Below are 24,271 nucleotides of genomic sequence, written 5' to 3' on the forward strand. Positions count from 1 at the left end.
GGTCAGGTGTCGTGGCTCACGTCTGTAATCCTAGCACTTTGGGAGGTCAAGGTGGGCAGATCACAAGGTCGGGAGTTCAACACCAGCCTGGCCAACATAGTGAAACCCCGTCTCTACTAAAAATAAAATACAAAAATTAGCCTGGCATGGTGGCGTGTGCCTGTAATACCAGCTACTCAGGAGGCTGAGGCGGGAGAATTGGTCGAACCCAGGAGGCAGAGGCTGCAGTGAGCCGAGATTGTGCCACTGCACTACAGCCTGGGCGACACAGCAAGACTCCATCTCAGAAAAAAAGAAGAAAATAATACTAAGTGGAAAATAAGCAACTGAAATTTTCTGGAAAACTTCGTTTGAGTGTATGTTTGTTTTCTTTGGTTTTTAAAAATGAATTAAGGTTAGCCAGGCACAGTGGCATGCACCTGCAGTCTCAGCTACTCAGGAGGCTGAGGCAGGAAGATAATGTTTGAGCCCAGGAGTTCAAGCCTAGCCTGAGCAACAGAGCAAGAGTTCGTCTCTTCCCAAAAAAAAAAAAAAAAAAAGAATCAAAGTTGCTAATAAAAAATTATGGTACATTTTAAAAATTCAAAATAAGTGAATGAGGAAATTGGGTCAGAGGCAACACAAGAGAAGAGATGAGATGGAGCCAAGAGTGAAGTTCGAACCCGAGTTGCATGCTGTGAGGTGCTATGTTCAGTGTAGATATATCCAGACTTGGATCCAGCAGCCATCAAGGCAGAGAAGAAAACAAGATTCGACAATTAATTATTCAAGACAAGCCTAATCAATGTCAGTACCAAAACCTAAAAGAAAGTTTTCTTGTGAGTCCTCATAAGGAGAGTACTAAGTAAACACCATCCTCAACAACATCCTGCAGAAATTAAATAAAGTTTTGTGGATGTTCCATATAAGGTTCATCAATAAAACAAACAAATGGCTTCAGATCAAAATTTATCGGAAGTACTCCATCCTTTGAGATTCTAATAAATTGCCTCAAATCCTATCTTACATGGGGTGGGAGCTTTGTGTACCCACTTCCACCAACGTATCTATAACCTAATGTCTTTGGTAATTCTGGAAAAGGAATGAGTCGATCATGCTTCTCTCAGGAGCCCCTCACTCTGAACTCCTGCCTCGGCTTTGGGTGGGTCATATTGCCCTCCTACGTGTGCTGCTATTCTGTCCTCATGCACCATGCTGACCCACATGCGGGACAGAGCTCCTTTTCCTTTAACTTCTGAACCATCTCTCACATGAGGTACTGATGTGTGCAGCTGGCTTTATAATAAAGGGTATGGGAGCACAGTGCAAGTTTACATCATAACAGTACATTGACACAAATGTAATATTAGATTGCCCTATAGGCTTTAACCTACTGCTGGGTGGTCTGCCTTCTCTCCCTTTCTTGTTCCTCTCTTCTTGGCTGGCAGCCATACCCAGGGCTGTTCATTTTTTTTTTTTTTTTTTTTTTTTTGAGACAGAGTTTCACTCTTGTTCCCCAGGCTGGAGTGCAATGGCATGATCTCGGCTCAATGCAACCTCTGCCTCCCACATTCAAGAGATTCTCCTGCCTCAGCCTCCCGAGTAGCTGGGACTACAGGCACCAGCCACCATGCCCAGCTAATGTTTGTATTTTTAGTAGAGACAGAGTTTCACCATGCTGGCCAGGCTGGCCTCAAACTCCTGACCTCTGGTGATCCACCCACCTCGGCCTCCCAAAGTGCTGGGATTACAGGCGTGAGCCACCATGCCCAGCCCTGTTCATTTTTGATAGAACCCTCATCCATCCATGTGCTCAAGGTCTCTATATCCAACACCCAAGGGGCTTATGACAGACTAGTGTATCGTTTATTTCTTAAATTGGGTTATTTATTTATTTGAGACAAGATCTTACTCTGTCATCCAGGTTGGAGTGCAGTGGCACAATCACAGCCCACTGCAGCCTGCATCTCCAGGGTTCAAGCGATCCTCCCACCTCAGCCTCCCAGACAGCTGGGATTACAGGTGCACACCACCATGCTCAGCTAATTTTTTTTATTTCTAGCAGAGACAGGGTCTTGCCATGCTGCCCAGACTGGTCTCAAACTCCTGAGCTCAAGCGATCCTCTTGCCTGGGCCTCCCAAAGTGCCAGAATTACAGGTGTGAGCCACCACATCCAGCCATCAATTTGGTCATTTGTTTTGGTTTTGGGTTTCTGTTTTGTTTTGTTTTTTTTTGAGATGGAGTCTCACTCTGTCACCTGGGAGGGAGTTCCGTGGTGCAATCTCAGCTCACTGCAACCTCTGCCTCCCAGTTCAAGCAGTTCTCCTGCCTCAGCCTCCCAGGTAGCCAGGACTATAGGCGCACACTACCACGTCCAGCTAATGTTTGTATTTTTAGTGGAGACACAGTTTCACCATGTTGGCCAGTCTGGTCTCAAACTCCTGACCTCAGGTGATCCACCCAACTCAGTCTCCCAAAGTGCTGGGATTACAGGCGTGAGCCACCGCGCCCGGCCTACTCTGGGTCATTTTTGAGGGTGAAAGTATATATTATTAATAATTACACTGGGACAAGAGGCATGAACCAAGACTGTTCTATGCAAACTGGGATGCATGTTTAGCCTACTGTGTGTGTGTGCGTGTGTTACAGTTTAGCCTACTGTATGCGTGTATATATAGTGAGAATACAAATATATATAAAGATTTATTTCCTGAAAAATCATCAGAATCTAGGATTATTTAGTGTTACTCTTCCTAAATCTCAGTTCTTTAACCTTTAAACTCGCAATAATAGTGATGGCTTCCTGGAGATTAATCAGAGTCCTGTTTGTCAACAATATGTCAAACATAATTTAGAAAACCAAAAGCTCCTTAAAGTGCTGAATTTTACACTATTTTCCTAGAAGACATAAAATCACATATTTTGGCTGGGCACAGTGGCTCCCACCTGTAATAAAAGTAATTCACCATCTTTAGGCATGAAAATTATTCTAAAACATCTGAACTGAAAGGGATTAGAGTCCCCGAATCTCTTTGATCAAGTCATTATTCTTAGAAACGTGTTGCTCCTATCCCTGGGATACAGGCAAAGAAAAAGATGTTCTCCTCCTAAATCCAACATACAGAGGAAGTCAATACTGGGGAGTGACCTGGGGAAGACATTATGCCGAAACTAGCTCCTAATTCTACCCTTCACTCCTCCTCTTCCTCCTCTGTTTAAAGTAAATCCTGGGGCCTCAAAGAGTGGAATGTTAGAAGAGATAACCGATAGAATCCCACTAATCTTTTTCCCCATTGAGATGAACCAACAATTTGAGATAACCTTCGTATTCTGCATTCCAGGTACCCTACACACACCAGCTTTTCCTGCGTAGCCTAGTTTGTCCAGATTTAAGTCTTTTTCTTCCTTTTTTCCCTCTTTCCTCCCTTTGAATTTATGATGTCCTCTTGCCTGTTTAATGTGATAAAAGGCCCACCAAGCAAAGACACTGAAGTAGTAGCTATTACATAAAGTAAGTGCCAAGAACTGTTGTGCTGAGTTATGCCCTCAAAGAGTTCCCCTCTTAGGGGCTGCTTCTACAATTTTCCTGCCCTGTTACCATGGGTTTAGGTGCTGATGTTAGCATGTGTCCCATTCTCACCCTTTCTGTCCTTGGAAGGTCAATTATTTTCTTCTTTGTGGGTTTGTCAAAGCAAAAGTGTCAATCACAACCACCTGTTGCTTAAAGACGACATGCATTGTCAATTTTTTCCAAGAGGACTATTATAAGGACTCAAGCAGAGGTGGGTCGATGATTACCCCCCGTCTTCTTGTCCTTTATTACATGGCCATCAAAGACAAATTGAGAAAGACAAGTAGATGCTAGGGCCTCTGTTACGGTGATCCTTGGTCGCTTATCCAGTCTCTTTGTTTGGGACACTTTGGTCTACACCGTTGCCACCTAAATGACCTCTGCTCATTTAACCAAGCACACAGTCAAGCACATACTGCATAACTATGTTTTGTCATTATGGCATACACAATGATGGACCACATATGTAACAGTAGTCCGATAAGATTACAATAGAGTTGTAAAACACCTTTCGCCTAATGACGTCATAGTGTAACATCTTAGTGCAACACATTACTCACGTATCTGACGATGCTGGTGTAAATAAACCTCCTGTGCTGTCAGCAGTATAAAAGCATAGCATATACAATTATATACATTACATAATACTTGATAATAAGCAAATATGTTACTGATTTACGGATTTACTATACATACTTTCTTTTTTTAAGATGGAGTTTCACTCTTGTTGCCCAGGCTGGAGTGCAATGGTGTGATCTTAGCTCACCGCAACCTCTGCCTCCGAGATTCAAGTGATTCTCCTGTCTCACCCTCCCGTAGCTTGGATGACAGGTGTGCACCACCACGCCCAGCTAATTTTGTATTTTTAGTAGAGATGGGGTTTCACCCTGTTGGCCAGGCTGGTCTCGAACTCCTGACCTCAGGTGATCTGCCCACCTCAGCCTCCCAAAGTGCTGGAATTACAGGCATGAGCCACCGCGTCCGGCTTGCTATACTATGAAGTGATGATAAAAAGTATTCTCCTCCTACTTATATTAAAAAAAAAAAAAAAATTAACTGTACAGCCTCAAGCAAGGCCTTCACCAGGTATTACAGAAAAAATCATTATCCTAGGTGACAGAAATTCTGTGTCCGGAATTGGTGGGTTCTTGGTCTCACTGACTTAAAGAATGAAAGCAGCAGACCCTCGCAGTGAGTTAAGTTACAGTTCTTAAACACGGTGTTGTCCAGTGTTTGTTCCTTCAGACGTTCAGATGTGTCTGCAGTTTCTTCCCTCTGGTGGGTTTATGGTCTCGCTGACAGGAGTGAAGCTGCAGACCTTCACAGTGTTATAGCTCTTATAGGCAGTGCGTCTGGAACTGCTAGTTCTTCTCCGTGGCTTTGTGGTCTTGTGGACTTCATGAGTTAAGCTGCAGACCTTCGTGGTGAGTGTCACAGCTCATAAAGGAAGCATAAACCCAAAGAACCAGCACCAGCCACATTCATTGTAAAGAGCAAAAAAATAAAGCCACCACAGTACCCAAACGGACCAAAGCCGTTTGCCACTGCTAGCTCGCGCAGCCTGCTTTTATTCCCCTATCTGACCCCACCCGCATCCTGCTGATTGGTCCATCTTACAGAGAGCTGATTGGTCCGTTTTACAGAGAGCTGATTGGTCCATTTTACACAGTCCATTTTGGTCCATTTTGGCAGAGTGCTGATTGGTGCATTTACAATCCCTGAGCTAGACACACAGTGCTGATTGGTGCATTCACAATCCTTTAGCTAGACACAGAGTGCTGGACAGAAAAGTTCTCCAAGTCCCCACTAAGTTACCTAGACACAGAGTACTGATTGGTATATTTACAAACCCTGAGCTAGACACAAAGTACTGATTGGTGCATTTACAAACCCTGAGCTAGACACAGAGTGCCCAGTGGTGCATCTACAATCCTTTAGCTACAGAGTGCTAGACAGAAAAGTTCTCCAAGTCCACACTAGGTTAGCTAGATACAGAGTACTGACTGGTGTATTTACAAACCTTGAGCTAGACACAGGGTGCCGATTGGTGTATTTACAATCCCTTAGCTAGACATAAAAGTTCTCCAAGTCCTCAATAGACTCAGGAGCCCAGCTGGCTTCACCTGGTGGATCCTGCACCAGGGCTGCAGGCAGAGCTGCCCGCCAATCCCACACAGTGCACCCGCACTTCTTAGCCCTTGGGCGGTTGATGGGACTAGGCGCCACCGAGCAGGGGGCGGCGCTGGTAGGGGAGGCTCCGGCTGCGCAGGAGCCCACGGTCTGGGTGGCGGGCAGCAGCGGGGGGTGGGTGGGGAGGCTCGGGCATGGCGGGCTGCAGGTCCCGAGCCCTGCCCCGCGGGGAGGCAGCTGAGGCCCGGTGAGAATTCAAGCACAGTGCCAGCGAGCTAGCACTGCTAGGGGACCCAGCGCACCCTCTGCAGCTGCTGGCCCAGGTGCTAAGACCCTCACTGCCCGGGGCTGGCAGCCCCGCCTGCCGCTCTGAGTGTGGGCCCTGGCCTGTGATACCTGTGGGCAGCTCCGACTCCCGCCTACGCCTCTCCCTCCACACCTCCCCACAAGCAGAGGGAGCCGACTCCAGCCTCGGCCTCGGCCAGCCCAGAGAGGAGCTCCCACAGTGCCATGGCAGGCTGAAGGGCTCCTCAAGCGCTGCCAGAGTGGACGCCAAGGCTGAGGAGGCACCAAGAGCGAGGGCTGCTAGCATGTTGTCACCTCTCAATTCCATGTGTGTTTTTGCCCCTGAAGACCTTCCAGTGGGACAAGATGTGGAAGTGGAAGACAGTGATATTGATGATCCTGACCCTGTGTACGCCTAAACTAGTATGTGTGTTTGTGTCTTAGTTTTTCACAAAATTTTTAAAAGTAAAAGGCCAGGTGTGGTGGCTTACGCCTGTAATCCCAACATGTTGGGAGGCCGAGGCAGGCAGATCACTTGAGCCCAGGAGTGGAAGGTTCTTGTATCAGTTCGAATCCCAAGAGCGCGTCAACAGGCAACACGAGGAGGTGTGGAGCAACATGCTGTTTTAATGAGCACCTGGGTGCAGGCCGGGTGAGGCCTAAAGTGGTGTCAGCACCAAGTGAGGAGGGTGCAAAGGTTTTATAGTCTCCTGTAAACAGGAAGTGTCCTAGTCTGACGTAACTGCTACCTTGTACCCAGATGGCCTCTTTCTCTATCTTGATCTTCAGGGATACTTGTCTTCCAGCCAGCTCTTTCCTGCTTCTGCTATCTTGCTGGTGCACGCTGCTGACACAAGTGGCCTTGCACCTTGGGACTGGGCCTGAGAAGGGAGGGGTTACTCATCCCCTTAAGCTTTCAGACCTTAGGGAGAATCTTACAAGGAGTTTGAGACCACCCTGGGCAACATAGCAAAACCCCATCTCTATTAAAAAAAAAATAGAAAAAAGTTTATATAATAAGGATAAAAAGAAAGAAAACATGTTTGTACAGCTATACAATGCTTGTGTTTTAAGCTAAATATTACTACAAAAGTGTCAAAAATGTTTAAAATGCTTAAAAGTTGATGAAGTTACAGTATGCTAATGTTAGTTTATTATTGAAGAAAGAAAAGCATTTTAAAATAAATGTTGTGTACCTAAGTGCACAGTGTGTAGAAAGTCTACAGTGGTGTACAGTAATGTCCTAGGCCTTCACATTCATTCACCCTCACTCACTGACTCACCCACAGCAACTTCCAGTCTTGCAAGCTCCATTCATGGTAAGTGTCCTATACAGGTGTACAATTTTTTATCGTTTATACCATATTTCTACTGTACCTTTTCTATGTTTACATTTGTTTAGAAACACAAATACTAGTGTGGTAGGCTGATCCATCTAGGTTTGTGTTAGTACACTCTATGATGTTCACACAACAATGAATTTTCTCAGAATGTATCCCACTGATAAGAGATGCATGGGGGAAGAGGAGACTAGAGAATGGAGGCATGGGCCAGGCGCAGTGGCTCACTCCTATAATCCCAGCACTTCAGGAGCCTGAGGTGGGAGGATTGCTTGAACCCAGGAGTTCGAGACCAGCCTGGGCAACATAGTGAGACCTCATCTCTACAAAAAAATAAACAAAATTAGCCAGGCGTGGTAGCAGGCGCCTGTGGTCCCAAATTCTGCTGAAGTGGGAGAATCCCCTGAGCGAGAGAGGTAGAGGCTGCAGTGATCCAAGATCACGCTACTGTGCTCCAGCCTAGGAAACAGAGCGATACCTTATCTCAAAAAAAATAAAAATGAAAAGAGCCAGAGAATGGAGGTGCAAGTGAGTAGCGGTGTTGCAGGCAAGCGTGAAGCCCAAGAACCTGCCTCTGCCCCCAGCAAGGCCCTGGCAGGGCCAACGACTGCAAGCTGCATGGCGAGGGCCCAGGTCATAAGGAACGGGCACATTCGGACATGAGAGTGGGGTTGAAAAATATAGGCCAGTAAAGCTGAATGAAATTGTCAGGAATGAATACACCGTGGGCAGGCTGCAGATCTTTGCAAGAGAAGGGAATATGCCTCACATCACCTTTGCTGGCCCCCTGGGAACTGACAAAGTTATAAGCATCCTGGGCCCAGCACTGAAGGATGCCATGCTGGAACTCAGTGCTTCAAAATGGCAAGGGCATTGATGTTGCGAGGAATAAAATCGAAATGTTTGCTCGACAAAAAGTCATCCTTCCCAAAGGTCAGCATAAGATCATCATCCTGGATGAAGCAGACAGCATAACTGATGGAGTCCAGCAAACCTTGAGGGGAACCGTGGAAATCTGCTCTAAAATGACTCACTGTGTTCTTGCTTTTAATGCTTCAGATAAGATCACCGTGAGGCTAGTGTGACAGCAGCATAGATGAAGGATCAGAGAGAGGCCAAATTTCGGGCTTGGACATCATGAAGAAGCTGTTAGAGTAGTCTAAGAAGATAAAGGAGAGTTTTAGAATTCTACATTTGTGTAACTGGTGGTTCTTAGCTCCAGCCGCAGGTCAGCATCTCCAGTGGAGTTTTAAAGAAACTGCGAGTGTCCTGTTCCTACCCCAGCCAGACCGAATGGTCATCTGCCCAGAAGGGCCCAATATTCAGCACACATTGTGATTCCAGAGTCTTCCTGGGCCTGGACTGACTCATCTGAGGGCTTGTGGCACATGGATGTCTGCCTTGGAGGATCATTTCCCCATCTGGAAGCCCTGGCCAGCCAAGGCCATGCTGGGGCAGTGCTGGCTGAGGCCTCTGTCTGATTTGCACTTCAGTTGGGTGATTTGAGGAAGGATCTTAAAAATCTGGAGTTCACTCTAGATTAGATGTTAGCAGACAGCAGGATTAATTTTGTGATTAGTTACCTCAAGAAATATTACCCATGGGGAGGGGAGACTAGAACACAGATAAACCTGTAATCCATAAAGAAGTAGCAGTTAATCATTTTGGCTGAGAGAGTGAGGGCTTGGGATTTTGAGAGTGGAGCATTGACTTTGTTTTTGTCTGCACTTAGGCAAAGTTAAGAAGTAGCTTTATTTTATCTCATTTCATCATGGTCTCAGAGTAGCCTTGTCTGAAGTTGTTATTCTGTGAGACTGTTTATGTCTAACAGGGGAGTGACATGTCCTTACTGTGAGTGCCAGGTCAGCATCCGAATGTCAGAGGCTGCTCCTTTTTCTCACTTTTTTCTCATTAATCAGACTATAGTCCATGAGATAACTCATGCTCTGAGTGGTTATGTAATTTGCCATGGAGCTAATCAGTGAACCTTCTGAGTGCAGGCGGCCTGAGTCCAAAGCTCACGCTCTTGCCTGTGAAGCTTTATGGCCTCCCTCATGCTTGGAAAAGAAAAAGCAATCTACAAAGCAATACTTTATACTTTGGTTAATACTTTGACATTTAGCCCTGTTTTTACCACATTTCTTTTAAGCACCTGCTGCCAAAGAGGAGTGGCGCCACCAGCATGGCTGGGCTGTGTGGATTATACAGCTACATTCTCGTAATCAAAGAGCTAATAGGGTGATGCCAGCCTCTGAGGGAAGCCTCACTGCCTTCCCATCTCTGTTCAGAGGCTACTGGATCCCAGTGCACAGTCCTCCGCTACACAAAGCTGACCAACGCCCAGACCTGTGCAAAATTGATAAATGCTAGAGAGAAGAGTACAGTGCTGTACACTGACTTTGGCCTAGAAGCCATCATCTTCATGGCCCAGGGAGACATGAGGCAGTCCCTGAACAACTTGCAGTCCATCTTCCCGGGATCTGGCTTCAGTTACAGCAAGAATTTGTTCAGGGTCTGCGACGAAAGCCACCCCTACTCATGAAGGAGGTGATCCAGCATTGTGTGAATGCTGATGTCAAGGAAACCTACAAGGAAGGATCAGAGAGAGGCCAAATTTGCGGCTTGGACATCACGAAGAAGCTGTTGTAGTAGTCTGAGGAGATAAAGGAGAGTTTTAGAATTCTACATTTGTCTGACTGGTGGTTCTTAGCTCCAGCCCCAAGTCAGCATCTCCAGTTCACCTTTGGCATCTGGGCTACTCACCAGAAGATGTCATTGGCAACATCTTCCAAGTGCGTAAAAGTTTCCAAATGGCAGAATAATTGATAAAGTGGAGTTTGTCAAGGAAATTGGATACACTGGTATGAAAGCAGCAGAGGAGTGAACTCCCTTCTGCAGACAACTGGGCTCCTGGCCAGGCTGTGTCAGAAGACAATGGCCCTGGTGGCCAGTTAGAGCAGAGGCTTTATTGATTGAGTTACAAGAATCCTCATCCCTGGAATACAGGAGGCACAGCCTTCTGAAGTAGGGGGCATGGGTAGGGAATGCCATCTGAGGCTGGTGCCAGCATACACCGTACTTTAAACCCTCGTGGTTTTCACGTTGCTTCTAGCTGATCTCTGCTCCACGAGTGTTTGCATTCAACCTCAGACTCACTGATGAGGTGATGGGGCAGGGCAGAAAGGCTCAGAGAAGCTCAGGGCAGGCACCTCATCTGTGTGTGAGTTGGCATTTAGCTAATAAAACCTTGCAGTGTTTGTTGTAAGGTGACCACATGAGGCCTCAAGGAAAACCACCTTCCTGTCTCTGCCCTCGCTTGTTCCTCTCCTTTCTACTTGTCGCTCCTAGCAGCCTGCAAATAAGAAGATGACTAGATAGTAGATTGGACAAGCTAATCTCAGTTCTTCTAGAAGCATGAAGGGACCAGTTCCCTGGGGTGAGGGCAGAGTTTGCTATAATTTCCTATTTAGATAGACTTCTCAGAACCAGGGCAATGAGCCCTTCAGGAAAGGCTTGCCGAGGGGGTGCCGACTGGCGTGGCACCACACAAAAACTCCAGCATGATGCCTTTCCCATGTTTTCGAGGGAACTTTTTGCTTTTGCTTTAGAATTCCCCAGTGCATTTTATATTAATTTGCAGAATTGCCTCTTTATTTGCAAGGGTACTATTTTTTCCCATTTTTTAAATTAAAATGTCAATTGTATATAAAAAAAGAGATGCATGACTGCATATGATACCACCGTATATTAATTGCTAAGAAGCAGGAAGGTGGGTGGTAAAATCAACTGCTGGCTGGACCTCAAACACCAGCAAAACTCTAGAATTGGCTACTGCTGTTGTAACATTCATTTCTCATCTCAGAAGAAATAAAAATTAGAATTACTAAGGAGTGGGAGGACTTGGGGCACAACACAGCATTCCTAGTTTTTCCCTTTTGCTTATTATCTCCGCTGTTATAAAGTCCCATTATGGCCAGGTGTGGTGGCTCACACCTGTAATCCCAACACTTTGGGAGGCCAAGGCTGGAGGATCATTTGAGCTCGGAGTTTGAGACCAGCTTGGGCAACATGGCAAGACCCCATTTCTATTTTTGTTTAAGCCCGATTAAATCGGCCAGGCACAGTGGCTCATGCCTGTAATCCCAGCACTTTGGGAGGCTGAGGCAGGCAGATCACCTGAGATCAGGAGTTCAAGACCAGCCCAGCCAACATGGTGAAACCCTGACTCTACTAAAGATACAAAAATTAGCTGGGTGTGGTGGCAGGTGCCTATAATCCCAGCTACTCGGGAGGCTGAGGCAGGAGAATCGCTTGAACCTGGGAGGCGGAAGTTGCAGTGAGCTGAGATAGCACCATTGCACTCCAGCCTGGGTGACAAGAGCAAGACTTCATTTTTAAAAAAAAGCCCCATTAAATTGATCAAGTACAGGGTGCTTGTGTCATCCTACACACTGAAAGTTGCACATCCTGAACTTTGATGTAAGTGTGTTATGCCTGTGTATGTTGAGCATTTGAAATAGGCTCCATAGACCATGATAACAATAAATTTCAGACAAGGGATGACTTTCACACATCCCCCCTCCCAGGCATTTATTGAGTATCCTGTATGTGCCAGTCCTCTATGCCAATTAGTGAGAACACAAAAATAAAGATGGAATAGTCCCTGCCTTTATGGGGCTCTCCCATCTGTTTTGAGGGACTGATGTCTAAACAAAATAATTAGATAAGTGATAGTTACCATTATAGTGGTATGAACATGAGGTGCTATGGAGGCAGTATTTAATTCAGCCCAGAAGATTAGGAAGGGTTCAGGAAAATCTTTTACAGAGAAACTGATGCTTGAGCTGAGACTTGAAGAAAGGGCAAAATTTCTCTGGTTGAAAAATAAACTGGTGTCTCATTGAGAAGGATCAATATTTTGAAAAACAAGAACAACATGAAATAGTGTTGTGCATTTGGGAGATGACAAGTGGTTTGGTGTGATCAAACAGAAAGCATGGGGACAGACAGAGGAGGCCAGGTCTAGGATGCCATGCTAAGGGATCAATATTGGATCCTGGAGACAATGGGAGGCTATGAAATATTTCAAGCAAATGAACAGCATGACTTGATGTGTTTTGATTCTCATCACTCCAGCATCTGGCTGAGTGCAGTTTGGAGGAAGACAAGACTGGGCAGTCAGGAGACTGTTGAAAGTCCAGCTGAGATACGATGAGACCCTATGTAAGGCAGCTACAATGGCAGGGGTTTTGGGGTGGGGGGTAGTTGGGGCAGAGGAGAGAAGGAGAAAGATTTGAAAAAAGGTTGGAGAAATACAAGACTATGCCATTCTGGAACAAGAGCAACGTTCTGGGATATGCATTTTCTGGCCCCTTTATTGCTTTTCCTGTCTTCTTACCAGTGCTCTAATTTAAGTGCTGGTATCTCTGCTCTGATTCTCTCACTGTGTACATATGAAACTTTATAGAACAAAAAAGAGTGCTACAAAGCAGAGAGCACATCTGCCTTTAGGTCTAAAGAGAATGTTAGGCAGGGCACAGTGACTCATGCCTGTAATCCCAGCACTTTGGGAGACCTAGGCAAACAGATTGCTTGAGGAGATCAAGACCAGACTGGGCAACATAGTGAGATCCTGTCTCTACATAAAGAAAATACAAAAAATTAGCTGGGTGTGGTGCCATGCACCTATAGTCCCAGCTACTCAAGAGGCTGAGGTGGGAGCTTGAGCTTGAGTGTGGGAGGCAGAGACTGCAGTGAGCTAAGATTGCATCATTGCACTCTAGCCTGGGCAACAGAGCAGACCTCTGTCTCAAAAAATAAATAAATAGAATAAAGAGAATGTTAGTACAATTCCTAATAAGGCATTGCCTGGGGATGGCTAAAATACATGATTTCCTTGTCAAAATATAAAGGGATAAACCACAGCAGTGTTTTGGCCCAAGAACTATTTGTTGCTTATTAAAAATATAGGTTCTGGGCTGGGCACGGTGGCGCATGCCTGTAATCCCAGCACTTTGGGAGACCGAGCTGGGTGGATCACCTGAGGTCAGGAATTTGAGACCATCCTGGCCAACATAGCGAAACCCTGTCTCTACTAAAAATACAAAAATTAGCTGCATGTGGTGACGCACGCCTATAATCTCAGCTACTCAGGAAGTTGAAGCAGGAGAATCACTTGAACCCAGGAAGCGGAGGCTGCAGTGAGCTGAGATCGCACCACTGCACTCCAGCCTGGGTAACAGAGTGAGACTCCGTCTCAAAACATAAAATAAATTAAATAAAATAAAAAATAAAAATATAGATTCTGAGGTCTTCTCCTGATCTAATGGTGCAGGATTTGGCCAAAAGGTCAAGATGGTAATTTGCGGTTTTGACATGCCAGGTGATTCTTAGGCACACTCGAGTTTGAAAACCACCTGATGGTTTCTGAAGTCCCCTCCAAGCCTAATTTTTCTTTAATCACAAAATGGCTTTATAGAGGATAAATTTTTTTTCAGGAATCTTTGAAAGGATTAAATACGTTTGAGAGAGATAAACAGGATAAAGTCAGCCTTAACGATGTCACTCTATTACTAATAACAACATATATTCAGTGTTCATTTGTGCCAAGTATGTGCCAAATGCTTTATACACATAATCCCACTTATTCATGTCAATATCCTTTAGCTAAAGGCCACCAGGGACACACCTGTCTTTAAACAAGTTGAGCTTATTACTTGTTGCAGCAAGGGAGGACATTCTCCTTGGGGAAGCATGGAGTGTCTCAGTAAGAGAGCTTAGAAAGAAATTGTTAATAGGATTGGCACTTCAGTTGTGTGATTTGGGGGAGGATCTTAAAAATCTGAAGTTCACTCTAGATTAGATGTTAGCAGAAAGCAGGGTTAATTTTGTGATTAGTTATCTCAAGAAATCTTACCCGTAGGGACGGGAGACTAGAACACGGATAAACCTGTAATCCATAAAGAAGTAGCAGTTAATCATTTTGGCTGAGAGAGTGAGGGCTTGGGATTTTGAGAGTGGAGCATTGACTTTGTTTTTGTCTGCGCTTAGGCAAAGTTAAGAAGTGGCTTTATTGTATCTCATTTCATCATGGTCTCGGAGTAGCCTTGTCTGAAGTTGTTATTCTGTGAGACTGTTTATGTCTAACAGGGGAGTAACATGTCCTCACTGTGAGTGCCAGGCCAGCATCTGAATGTCAGAGGCTGCCCTCTTGTCTCACTTTATTTCTCATTAATCAGACTATAGTCCATGAGATAACTCATGCTCTGAGTGGTTATATAATTTGCCATGGAGCTAATCAGTGGGCCTTCTGAGTGCAGGTGGCCTGAGTCCAAAGCTCACGCTCTTGCCTGTGAAGCTTTACGGCCTCCCTCACGCTTGAAAAAGGGAAAGCAATCTATAAAGTAGGATACAGTACTTCTCAGTCTCAGGCCCAGTGACCACAGAAACCTTTCCCTTGCTTGTTATCATAAGTTCACCACCAGGGACTGATTTCTAGTTAGATGACGTGCCCACAAAAGGCAAGGTTAAGAGCTGTCTTAAAGCATTGGGTTAACGAAGTCAAAACTAGCCAAGACATGAATCTAGATTTGTGTCCTGCCCTGGACTGGAAAACTGCGTAAAGACAAAAATTTAAGGTACAGCAGTCTCTACCATCCAGGGAAATGAGTCAGTGTTTGTGGCATTCTACATCAACAACCTCTCTGGAATCCTGGAGCGATTCTATAATGGCATAGATCTTTCCCAGAAAATTCACAGGAAATTACTCAATCATATAGAGAGAGCCATGAATTTCGGGTCAAAAGTTCAGACTGATGCGCAGATAAATTTAGAAAACAGTAACAATCCAAATAAAAGCAACACAGAGCAGTATGTGCAGGACAGCGTTAGAATATACCAGAGAACAAGGACACAATCTACAATCATTTCCAGTGAATGCAGCATGTTAAAGAGATGCGTAAAATCCCCTTACCGCCGAGGGCCCCTTTTGTGTTGTTCTTGCCAACGCAGCAGCCATCCTGCTATATAGACTGGCTGTGCGGCCTCAGGCCCCATCACACTGAACTCGCATCATCCGTGTCAACCAGCCATGGGGAAGGTAAGCAGAACACAAAAAATAAAATGAAAAAAAAAATTGCCGTTATATAATGCCTGTTAAGAGCAAATAATGCAATTTGGAACGATTCTTCCTTTGCAGATCACCCTCTATGAGGACAAGGCCTTCCAGGGCCGCAGCTACGAATCCACCACTGACTGCCCCAACCTGCAGACGTATTTAAGCCGCTGCAACTCCATCCGGGTGGAAAGTGGCTGCTGGATGCTCTATGAGCGTCCCAACTACCAAGGTCAACAATACTTGCTGCGGAGAGGGGAGTACCCTGACTACCAGCAATGGATGGGCCTCAGCGACTCCATCCGCTCCTGTTGTCTCATCCCCCAGGTGAGTTTTCTAGATTTCCATCATGCCGCCGGAGTGTCCCCACTGTATGGTCAATGTGGGTTAGAGGGAGGGAGGTTTGCATTTAAAAACTCCTAAGGGTTAGATGGACATCAGAGACCTGAATAAGCCAGATAGATAACATGGACAAAAACAGCAGAGAAATGTAAGGAAGAACCCACTTAGAGGGAGAATCCGTTTTACTTTAAATTTTTGCTACCAATAAGTCAATTAAAAGTGGTCTGTAACAAATGTAATATCATAATGGGATATAAAACAAAACTTGCAAATGGGAAGCTGGTTGGGCATACAAAGACGATATTTTTAACAAATTGTTTTGCCTATAGAAAAAGAATTTCTGATGAATTAATTAGATAGGTTCCACTGTGGACAAGTAAACCTTCAAAGCTGTATTGTTAATATAGGCTATTCAAAGGTTGTGTCCAACTTTGGAAAAGGTAATTTTTCTTAATTTGGAAAATCAGTTAAATTCTCATTCCAAATGACTATTTAAATTAACTTTACACTGAAGTACAAGATTTTTTAAATCTTACTTTAGTGGTAAATTTATATGTTTATAAATTTGGGAGATAATACTCTTACTAAAAGAATACTAGTCAAAATAAATTATTTCTATTTTTTCCCCAAAATGTAGTTTGAATTAACACAGGTAATTAGGAATCAAGATATCTGAGCTCTTGATGGATTCTAACTCAGCGTTTGAACCTCTTAAAAATTCCATCTCCTAAATAAGAATGAATTTCAGGTCAAAAAGAAAATGAGCATAGCAGTATTTAGGTGCTAGTGGAAGACAGATCCATGCGCAGCATCCACAGTAATCTACATTTTACACTGTCTAAATTTGACATTGACAATTCCATGCCCCACCCTACCAAGTTCATCTGTTCTTTGGTTGGACAAATTCCGGAAGAGACTCATTTGCTTTTCTCTATCCTTCTTTCTGCGGACTGAGTAGACAGGCTCCCACAGGCTGCGGCTGTACGAGAGAGAAGACCACAAAGGCCTCATGATGGAGCTGAGTGAGGACTGCCCCAGCATCCAGGACCGCTTCCACCTCAGCGAGATCCGTTCCCTCCACGTGCTGGAGGGCTGCTGGGTCCTCTACGAGCTGCCCAACTACCGGGGGCGCCAATACCTGCTGAGGCCTCAAGAGTACAGGCGGTGCCAGGACTGGGGGGCCATGGATGCTAAGGCTGGCTCTTTGCGGAGAGTGGTGGATTTATACTGAAATAGCTTAACACTACCAATTTCCCATTTTGGAACCTAATAAAGATTTAGTCTGCATTATTGGCAATTGCTGACTTCTGTCGTTCTTTCATTGTGCAAATCAGTTCACCTTTAAATTTCCTTGTCAAAAGTTAAGTGAATGGGGCAGGAGATGGGGCCTGTTGGAGAAGAGCTTCAAGGTAGAGTGAGTTTGAACAAGCCTCGGATGTTAGGGTGGAGGCAGGGTGTAGCCTGCCTGAGAAAGAAAAGGCAGGGCAATGCCAGAGACCTGGGAGAGGAGGACTGGCGAGAAGGGAGGCATTCAACTAAGTACCTTGAGGAACAATAGTTCGGAATTTTCCTTCTAACCAAAAATGTGGGTCAGACAAAAGGCAAAGTCAGATGAGTGGTGAGGGCACACTTAACTTGGCCAACAGCCTGATTAGACTATACAAAGGATTGTACTTTTGTTTACTTTCAGGCACAGTATTGTATTAGTAATGCCAGAGCCACCACGGCCACTGCCGTACCTTTGAACAAAGTTAAAGACCATTCATCTCCTTTTGAAAATGACTCCTGTCCAGGACTGTAGCTCTTTGTCAGTGCTACCCCTGGCCCAAATGCTGTGTTAATTACAGAAACTGCACATCAGTTTCATGGTGACCAGCTATTGCAAATAAATTAATAAGAGATACACATCAATCTTTTAAATAGATTTGCATGGTATAGTGTACCCCAAACATAAAAAGTAACTACAAAAAACATCGTTCTGCCATAAGGACACATGTGTATATGTTCATCACAGCACTATTCACGACAACAAAGACGTGGAGTCAACCTAAATGTCCATCAATGGTAGGCTGGGTTTTACAAAGTGGTACATACACACAATGGAATACTATGCAGCCATAAAAAAAGAATGAGACCCTGTCCTTTGCAGCAACATAGGTGGAGCTGGAGGCCAATATCCTAAGCAAACTAACATAGGAACAGAAAACAAAATACCTCCAGGTTGGAGAGGATCGAAAAACTACCTGTCAGGTACTATACTTATCACCTGGGTGATAAAATAATCTGTACACCAAACCCCCACAACACACAATTTGCCTGTATTACAAACCTGGATATGTGCCCCTGAATCTAAAATAAAAGTTAAAATAAATAAATAAGTCCTGTAACTACAAAACGGGCCCAAATTTAAAGGTGCATTAAAGAAAGCCATAATTTCTGGAGCCTCTGATTAAACTAAAATCTGCTTGCTCATAAGCAAAGCCCTAAAAAGTTTTTTTAAAAAAAAAGAAAGAAAAGAAAGCAATTGCAAGTCTTTTCATCAGTAGAGAATTAATTTATTTTAACTTAAAAATTTCCCTTCAAAGTAAAAGTCCTCCCATAATCTTACTACTGTACAAATTCTATAAAGAAGTAGAAGGGAGTCCTTCTGATGCCCCTCATTGCTAACTCCTGTTTATAGTTGGTGAGCACCCTTCTGGGATTTTTGCCTTGTTTATATAGCTGTCTCATAAAACACATGCTTCTTTTCTTTACAAAAATGGAATCATGCTATATATATTAGTCTGCAACTTGCTTTTAAAATGTATTATAATATGGACATATATCTAGGTCAGTATCTTATTCTGTTTCATGGTTGAATTGCATCTTGTTGTTTGGAAGTCCCTTAGACCATTTCACCATTTGTCCACTTAAGTGACTGGGCTTTCCCAATGTTGCTTTGACCAACAATGCTGCAAAGAATGACATTGTACATATACGCTAACCCTGACGTGCCATAATTTTAAAAAGATAGTGACCTAGAAGTGAGACTACCGGCTCATACTGCAAGTTTATTTTATTTATTTATTTTTTGAGACATGGTCACACTCTGTTGTCCAGGATAGAGTGCAGTGGCACAAACACAGCTCACTGCAGCTTCGACCTCCCAGGATCAAGCAATGATCCTTCCATCTCAGCTTCCTAAGTAGCTGAGGCTACAGGAGTGCACCACCATGCCCAGCTAATTTTTTCATTTTTTATAGAAAGGGGGTCTCACTACGTTGCCAGGGCTGGTCTCGAACTCCTGGGCTCAAGTGATCCTCCCACATTGGCCTCCAAAAGTGCTGGGATTACAGGTGTGAGCCACCACACCCAGCCACAAGTTTATTTTCCATTTCAATATCCTCCATTTATTAGCCACTAGAGACTCAACTTCTCTGAGTTAGGATCCTTACCAATTTTTGAGCACCTACCATGAGCCTGCTATATGTAGCAATGGGGATGAAGAAAACAATCAAAACAAAACAAAAGAAAAAGGTATTTCACTACCACTGCAGAGCTCTACATAGAAAGAATACAAAAAAAAAAAAAAAGCAGCAGCAGCAGCAGCCAGAAAATAAGAATTAAAATAATTTGTATTGCACATAGTTGGTGTTTAATTCATAAATACCACTTACAAAGATTTATGACTCAAAGACAAGACAAAGTACTTCCATGGGTTGACAGAGGGCTGTGAGCAATTCTTTGAACATGAAAGAAGCTGGACACAGGTCATTTTCCACTCCAGTGCTCTTTCCAGTCCATCAAACTGTTCTCTTCCAGGCCAATAAATACTTTCTAAAGTCTTCCTCGAGTCCAGCTTCTAGACATTTATTCCTTCCTCTCCCTGCATCATTCCAGCCATAGCTCCCCTTCGTGTTCATGCAATTAATTTCCTCTGAGTCAAAGGCCTTGTGTACTCTCGCTCATTCAGAGAACAAAGATGTATTCTAGATCCCACTAGAAATAAGTTTCTTAGGAATTTGGTTTTATTTAATAACAAGCTAAGATATCATGTTTTTCTGTTTCGCACATATTACTTTTCTAATTTCCTCAAACGTAGATATTTCCCTTTTTAGTTCTTTCTGAGATTAAGCCTCTTAGAACTAACTATTCTCTCTTTTGAATCACGGCACCACCATTAGCTAAGAGAAAAACATCTAATTCTCAGCTCCTTCCAGGCATAACTGTAACAAGATCAGACCCAATATCGAAGATTCATGTTTGCTGTGTGTTTTACCATAATAAAGGTTCAAAATTCTGTGAACTCTCTTGATAAAATATTCCAATTTCTTACACCCTTTCATGACGACGTTCTCTTAAAGGACTAAACTTGAAATTTTCAACATTCAGTTAAGCCCATTTCCTTCCTATTAACAATCAGTACTCAGCATTGTGGCACGTAAGTAATACTGTAGTTCTGACAGATTAATTTATATTTGCCTTATTAAGAGTCTTTGCTTTTTCTGCTCCCCGACTTAAACTTTTTTTGTTTTTCCCCAACCTATACAAACAAAAGCGTGAACTATATGTGAAATAGCTGAAGCTCCACTTCTATTATAAATAGACAATGTCCCAAATTACCTTTTTACAAACATTCTCAATAGCATCAGCCAATGATAGTAATCCGAACACTCCAGAGAGAATGGGACCAAAATCCACAATGAGCCCCGCGGACTAGGACAGCAAAGAATAAAAAGAGAACACGAAAATGCCCTTGCTCCCCTCCGCGGGCCCCTTTTGTGCGGTTCTTGCCAACGCAGCAGCCCTCCCGCTATATAGCCCCGCCGCGCCGCCGCCCCACCCGCTCAGCCCCGCCGCGCGTCCAGCCAGTCATGGGGAAGGTGAGCCCAGCCCGCGCCCCGGGCCCCGGGAGCTTCCTGCATGGCGGGGCGGGAGACTGGGGCAGGGGCAGGCCTGTGAGCCCTCGCCTTGCCTCGCCTTGCCTTGCAGATCACCCTCTACGAGGACCGGGGCTTCCAGGGCCGCCACTACGAATGCAGCAGCGACCACCCCAACCTGCAGCCCTACTTGAGCCGCTGCAACTCGGTGCGCGTGGACAGCGGCTGCTGGATGCTCTATGAGCTGCCCAACTACTCGGGCCTCCAGTACTTCCTGCACCGCGGCGACTATGCCGACCACCAGCAGTGGATGGGCCTCAGCGACTCGGTCCGCTCCTGCCGCCTCATCCCCCACGTGAGTGCAGCCTCATGTCAGGACCCAGGCCCTCAGGACACTCACTGGATGGTTTCAAGAAAAAGTTAAACATTAGCAGTAGTGATGAGTCACAATAACTGAGAGTGGACAAAAGATGAACTATAGTGGATTAAGTCAATAGAGTTTGCCCCTCACAAAAGCAAAGTGTTACCCAGAAACCAATTAATCACAATTAATCCACAAATATTTATTGAGTAGGATGTGTCGCCTGCCCTACGGATTGTATAAGACTTAAAAGTCCTGTTCTGGAATCATTTAGAATGGAGTTGTAGAAAAACCACTAATACCCAATAGAAGAATAAATGCCAGAGGGTACGGCAGTTACTAAGCAAACAGGGTAATTTCTTTTGAGACTTTTTCCCCTTTTTGCTCCTCTCTTGCACATTTTGGGTTTTCCCAGCCTATATGAGTAAGACTTTCCTTCAATGGAGAGCAACACAGATATTTCACACAGGTGCCACGTATATCCCATATGTGTGTGAAAACACTAATGTTTATGAAAAATTCGTCCTTGGACTTACTGATTTTTTTCCCCATTTTTCTTCATTGCATTCACAAATTATTGACCTATAATTAATTGTTCTTTAATACATTACCTTAATATTTAATATTTAATAGTTTAATATGTTTAAAATACTTCTATTTTAAAAAGAAGGCTTATATATTTAACATATGATATTTATCTCATTTATTTAAATGATGCATTATCATTTAATTCAGTATATTAAATGATATATTTAATATATTTTAAATACTTATATTTAAAATACATATTTTAATATTTTAAATATATTTACATTAAATATATTTAATGACTATAATGTATTTAATAATATATCTAGTTAATATATATTTAATATGTTTATATAACTATATAAATTATATTATATTTTAAATATATTTTAATATATTTTTAATATGTTTCATTTACATTATATTTATTTTTGGGGGGTTGTGGTTTTGTTTTGTTTTTTTGAGACAGAGTCTCACTCTGACGCGCAGGCTGGAATGCAGTGGTGAGATCTCAGCTAACTGCAACCTCCGCCTCCCGGATTCAAATGATTCTCCTGTCTCAGTCTCCTGAGCAGCTGGAGTTACAGGAGCACGCCACCACACCCAGCTAATTTTTGTATTTTTATTTTTATTTATTTTATTATTATTATTATTTTTTTTTTTTTGACAAAGTCTTGCTCTGTGCCCCAGGCTGGAGAGCAGTGGCATGATCTTGGCACACTGCAACCTCTGCTTCCCGGGTGCAAGCAATTCTCTTCCTAAGTAGCTGGGATTACAGGCACGCACCACCACACCTGGCTAATTTTTGTATTTTTAGTATAGACAAGGTTTTGTCATATTCATCAGGGCAGTCTTGAACTCCTGACCTCAAGTGATCCACCCGCCTTGGCTTCCCAAGGTGCTGGGACTGCAGGAATGAGCCACTGCCCCAGCCCTTATATTTGTGTATTTTAAATATATTTTATTTATGTTTTAGTAAAAGTTATTTTTAAATAAAATGTAATTTTTAAAATAAATATAATCTTAATTTATACTTATAAAATATAATTTGAATATAATTATTAAAATCAAATATAAATATAATTTTATATATTTTATAATATATTTTAAATATAGTATATAATTATATATTAGATATCATGTATATTAAAATTATACATAATTTAAATACATTTCTTTATAATTTAATGTTTATTTTAATATTAAAACATTTCTTCAAAATGGCATAAAATAGTAATAAGCTGTTACAGGTTTGGGTTTGTGTGTGTACAGGATACTGAGCATAGGAGTCAGCTTATGCTGAGAAATAGCTGAATATATTAAAGAGTGAGATTTCCTTCTCAATTTCTTCACCACACTTTATAATCTTGAAAAGGTACTGAATTTCTGCCCTCGGTAATGAGGAGTTTATAAATATTCAGAATTAATTAAATTTTGCCATGTATTTCTAAATGACTTGAGCAGGTGCTCACCAAGCTGGACTGCCTGACAATGCATTGGAATCGTTTCATGGTTGCTTTTCTCCTCCTTTTATTTCTGGGTCTGCCAGGCTGGCTCTCACAGGATCAGACTCTATGAGAGGGAGGACTACAGAGGCCAGATGATAGAGTTCACTGAGGACTGCTCCTCTCTTCAGGACCGCTTCCATTTCAATGAAATCCACTCCCTCAATGTGCTGGAGGGCTCCTGGGTCCTCTACGAGCTGCCCAACTACCGAGGACGGCAGTACCTGCTGACGCCAGGGGACTACAGGCGCTACCAGGACTGGGGGTCCATGAATGCCAGAGTGGGCTCTCTGAGGAGAGTCATAGATTTCTCCTGAAATATGTCCTCCTTTGTCATTTCTTAATTTGGAAACTAATAAAATATTTTCTGTGTGTTCCTGGCACTGATTTGCTTGTGTCTTTACTGTGCCCTACTTCTATCTTATTTTATTTACACACACAAGGCAAATGGCAACCAAGATGTGTAATACATAGATAAAGGAAGTTCTCACAACAGAAAGACGTCTTTATATTAAGTAGAACTTAACAGTTTGCCAAAGTTTCATAGTACATTACCTTATTTGATTCTCTGGCCTTTAAACAGCTTGCCGCTTCAAACCAGATTATCAGAAATCTGTTTAGATTTCAGTTTTTCTCTGAGGCGTCAGGACCTGAAAACGTAGGTTCAGATAGTGTGACGAACTTTTTCAATCAGGGATTCTGAACCTGGGTACCATAAGGCACGTCCATTTTTGAATTCTCTAAAATTGTATGCAAAAGTTGAGTTGACAAATCTCTGTCCGGCTCCCTTACTACAGAGGTGGCCATGTGGCCGCCTTCTGGCCATATCGAATCGTAAGTGAGAAATGATGATAGGGAGGGAGAAGAGACGGTTCTGTAAAAACTTTTGCCTTTCTCATGAAAAGGAGCAGATGACCTTGGTGCCACAGTTCCCTCTTATTTCTTATACTCAAGAAATGACAGCTATGAGATAAAGGCCAGGAGAATTTCAGAGATGTTGGCCTAGATGTGGCTGAGCCCCTGGACCATGCTAACAACCTTTTACCTTTAGACTTCTTACAATGGCAGTCAAATAAACCACATTTTGTTTAAGCCTCTGCTATAGGGGCCGGGTATTCTGTTATCTGCAGTTCAACACACATTTCTAGCTGATGTAGAGTATATGTGAGTTTTCCTTAGGTAACTGTACAGAATTTTATTTAGAGACATTCCTAATTTTAAAATGAAAAAAAGAAAAGATGGGAGCTAAATGATGAG

The 24,271-nt window shown here is 43.3% G+C and overlaps 2 protein-coding genes and 1 pseudogene across 3 annotated transcripts; all 3 read left to right on the forward strand.

Annotated features, from left to right (window-relative positions):
• The first annotated feature begins 8,144 nt into the window (after positions 1-8,144).
• Positions 8,145-10,261, forward strand: LOC126933106 (replication factor C subunit 2-like; annotated as a pseudogene).
• Positions 10,262-15,104: 4,843 nt separating this feature from the next.
• Positions 15,105-17,058, forward strand: CRYGC (crystallin gamma C). 2 transcript variants are annotated; one of them, XM_050752668.1, is made up of 3 exons: positions 15,105-15,404; positions 15,504-15,746; positions 16,720-17,058. In XM_050752668.1, exons 1-3 carry the CDS (start codon positions 15,396-15,398, stop codon positions 16,990-16,992), a joined length of 525 nt encoding a protein of 174 aa, XP_050608625.1. In that variant the 5' UTR covers positions 15,105-15,395; the 3' UTR covers positions 16,993-17,058. The 2 variants fall into 2 exon arrangements, with proteins under 2 accessions (XP_050608625.1, XP_050608623.1); XM_050752666.1 differs by lacking the exon at positions 15,105-15,404 and having other exon boundaries at positions 15,450-15,746.
• A 3,338-nt stretch (positions 17,059-20,396) lies between these two features.
• Positions 20,397-23,397, forward strand: LOC126933101 (gamma-crystallin D). The gene is made up of 3 exons (XM_050752670.1): positions 20,397-20,623; positions 20,733-20,975; positions 23,059-23,397. The coding sequence occupies exons 1-3, from the start codon at positions 20,615-20,617 to the stop codon at positions 23,329-23,331; spliced, it is 525 nt and encodes a 174-aa protein (XP_050608627.1). The 5' UTR covers positions 20,397-20,614; the 3' UTR covers positions 23,332-23,397.
• Positions 23,398-24,271: the final 874 nt, after the last annotated feature.

Source organism: Macaca thibetana, chromosome 12, assembly GCF_024542745.1.
Source record: "Macaca thibetana thibetana isolate TM-01 chromosome 12, ASM2454274v1, whole genome shotgun sequence".
In the NCBI taxonomy this organism is placed as follows: domain Eukaryota; kingdom Metazoa; phylum Chordata; class Mammalia; order Primates; family Cercopithecidae; genus Macaca; species Macaca thibetana.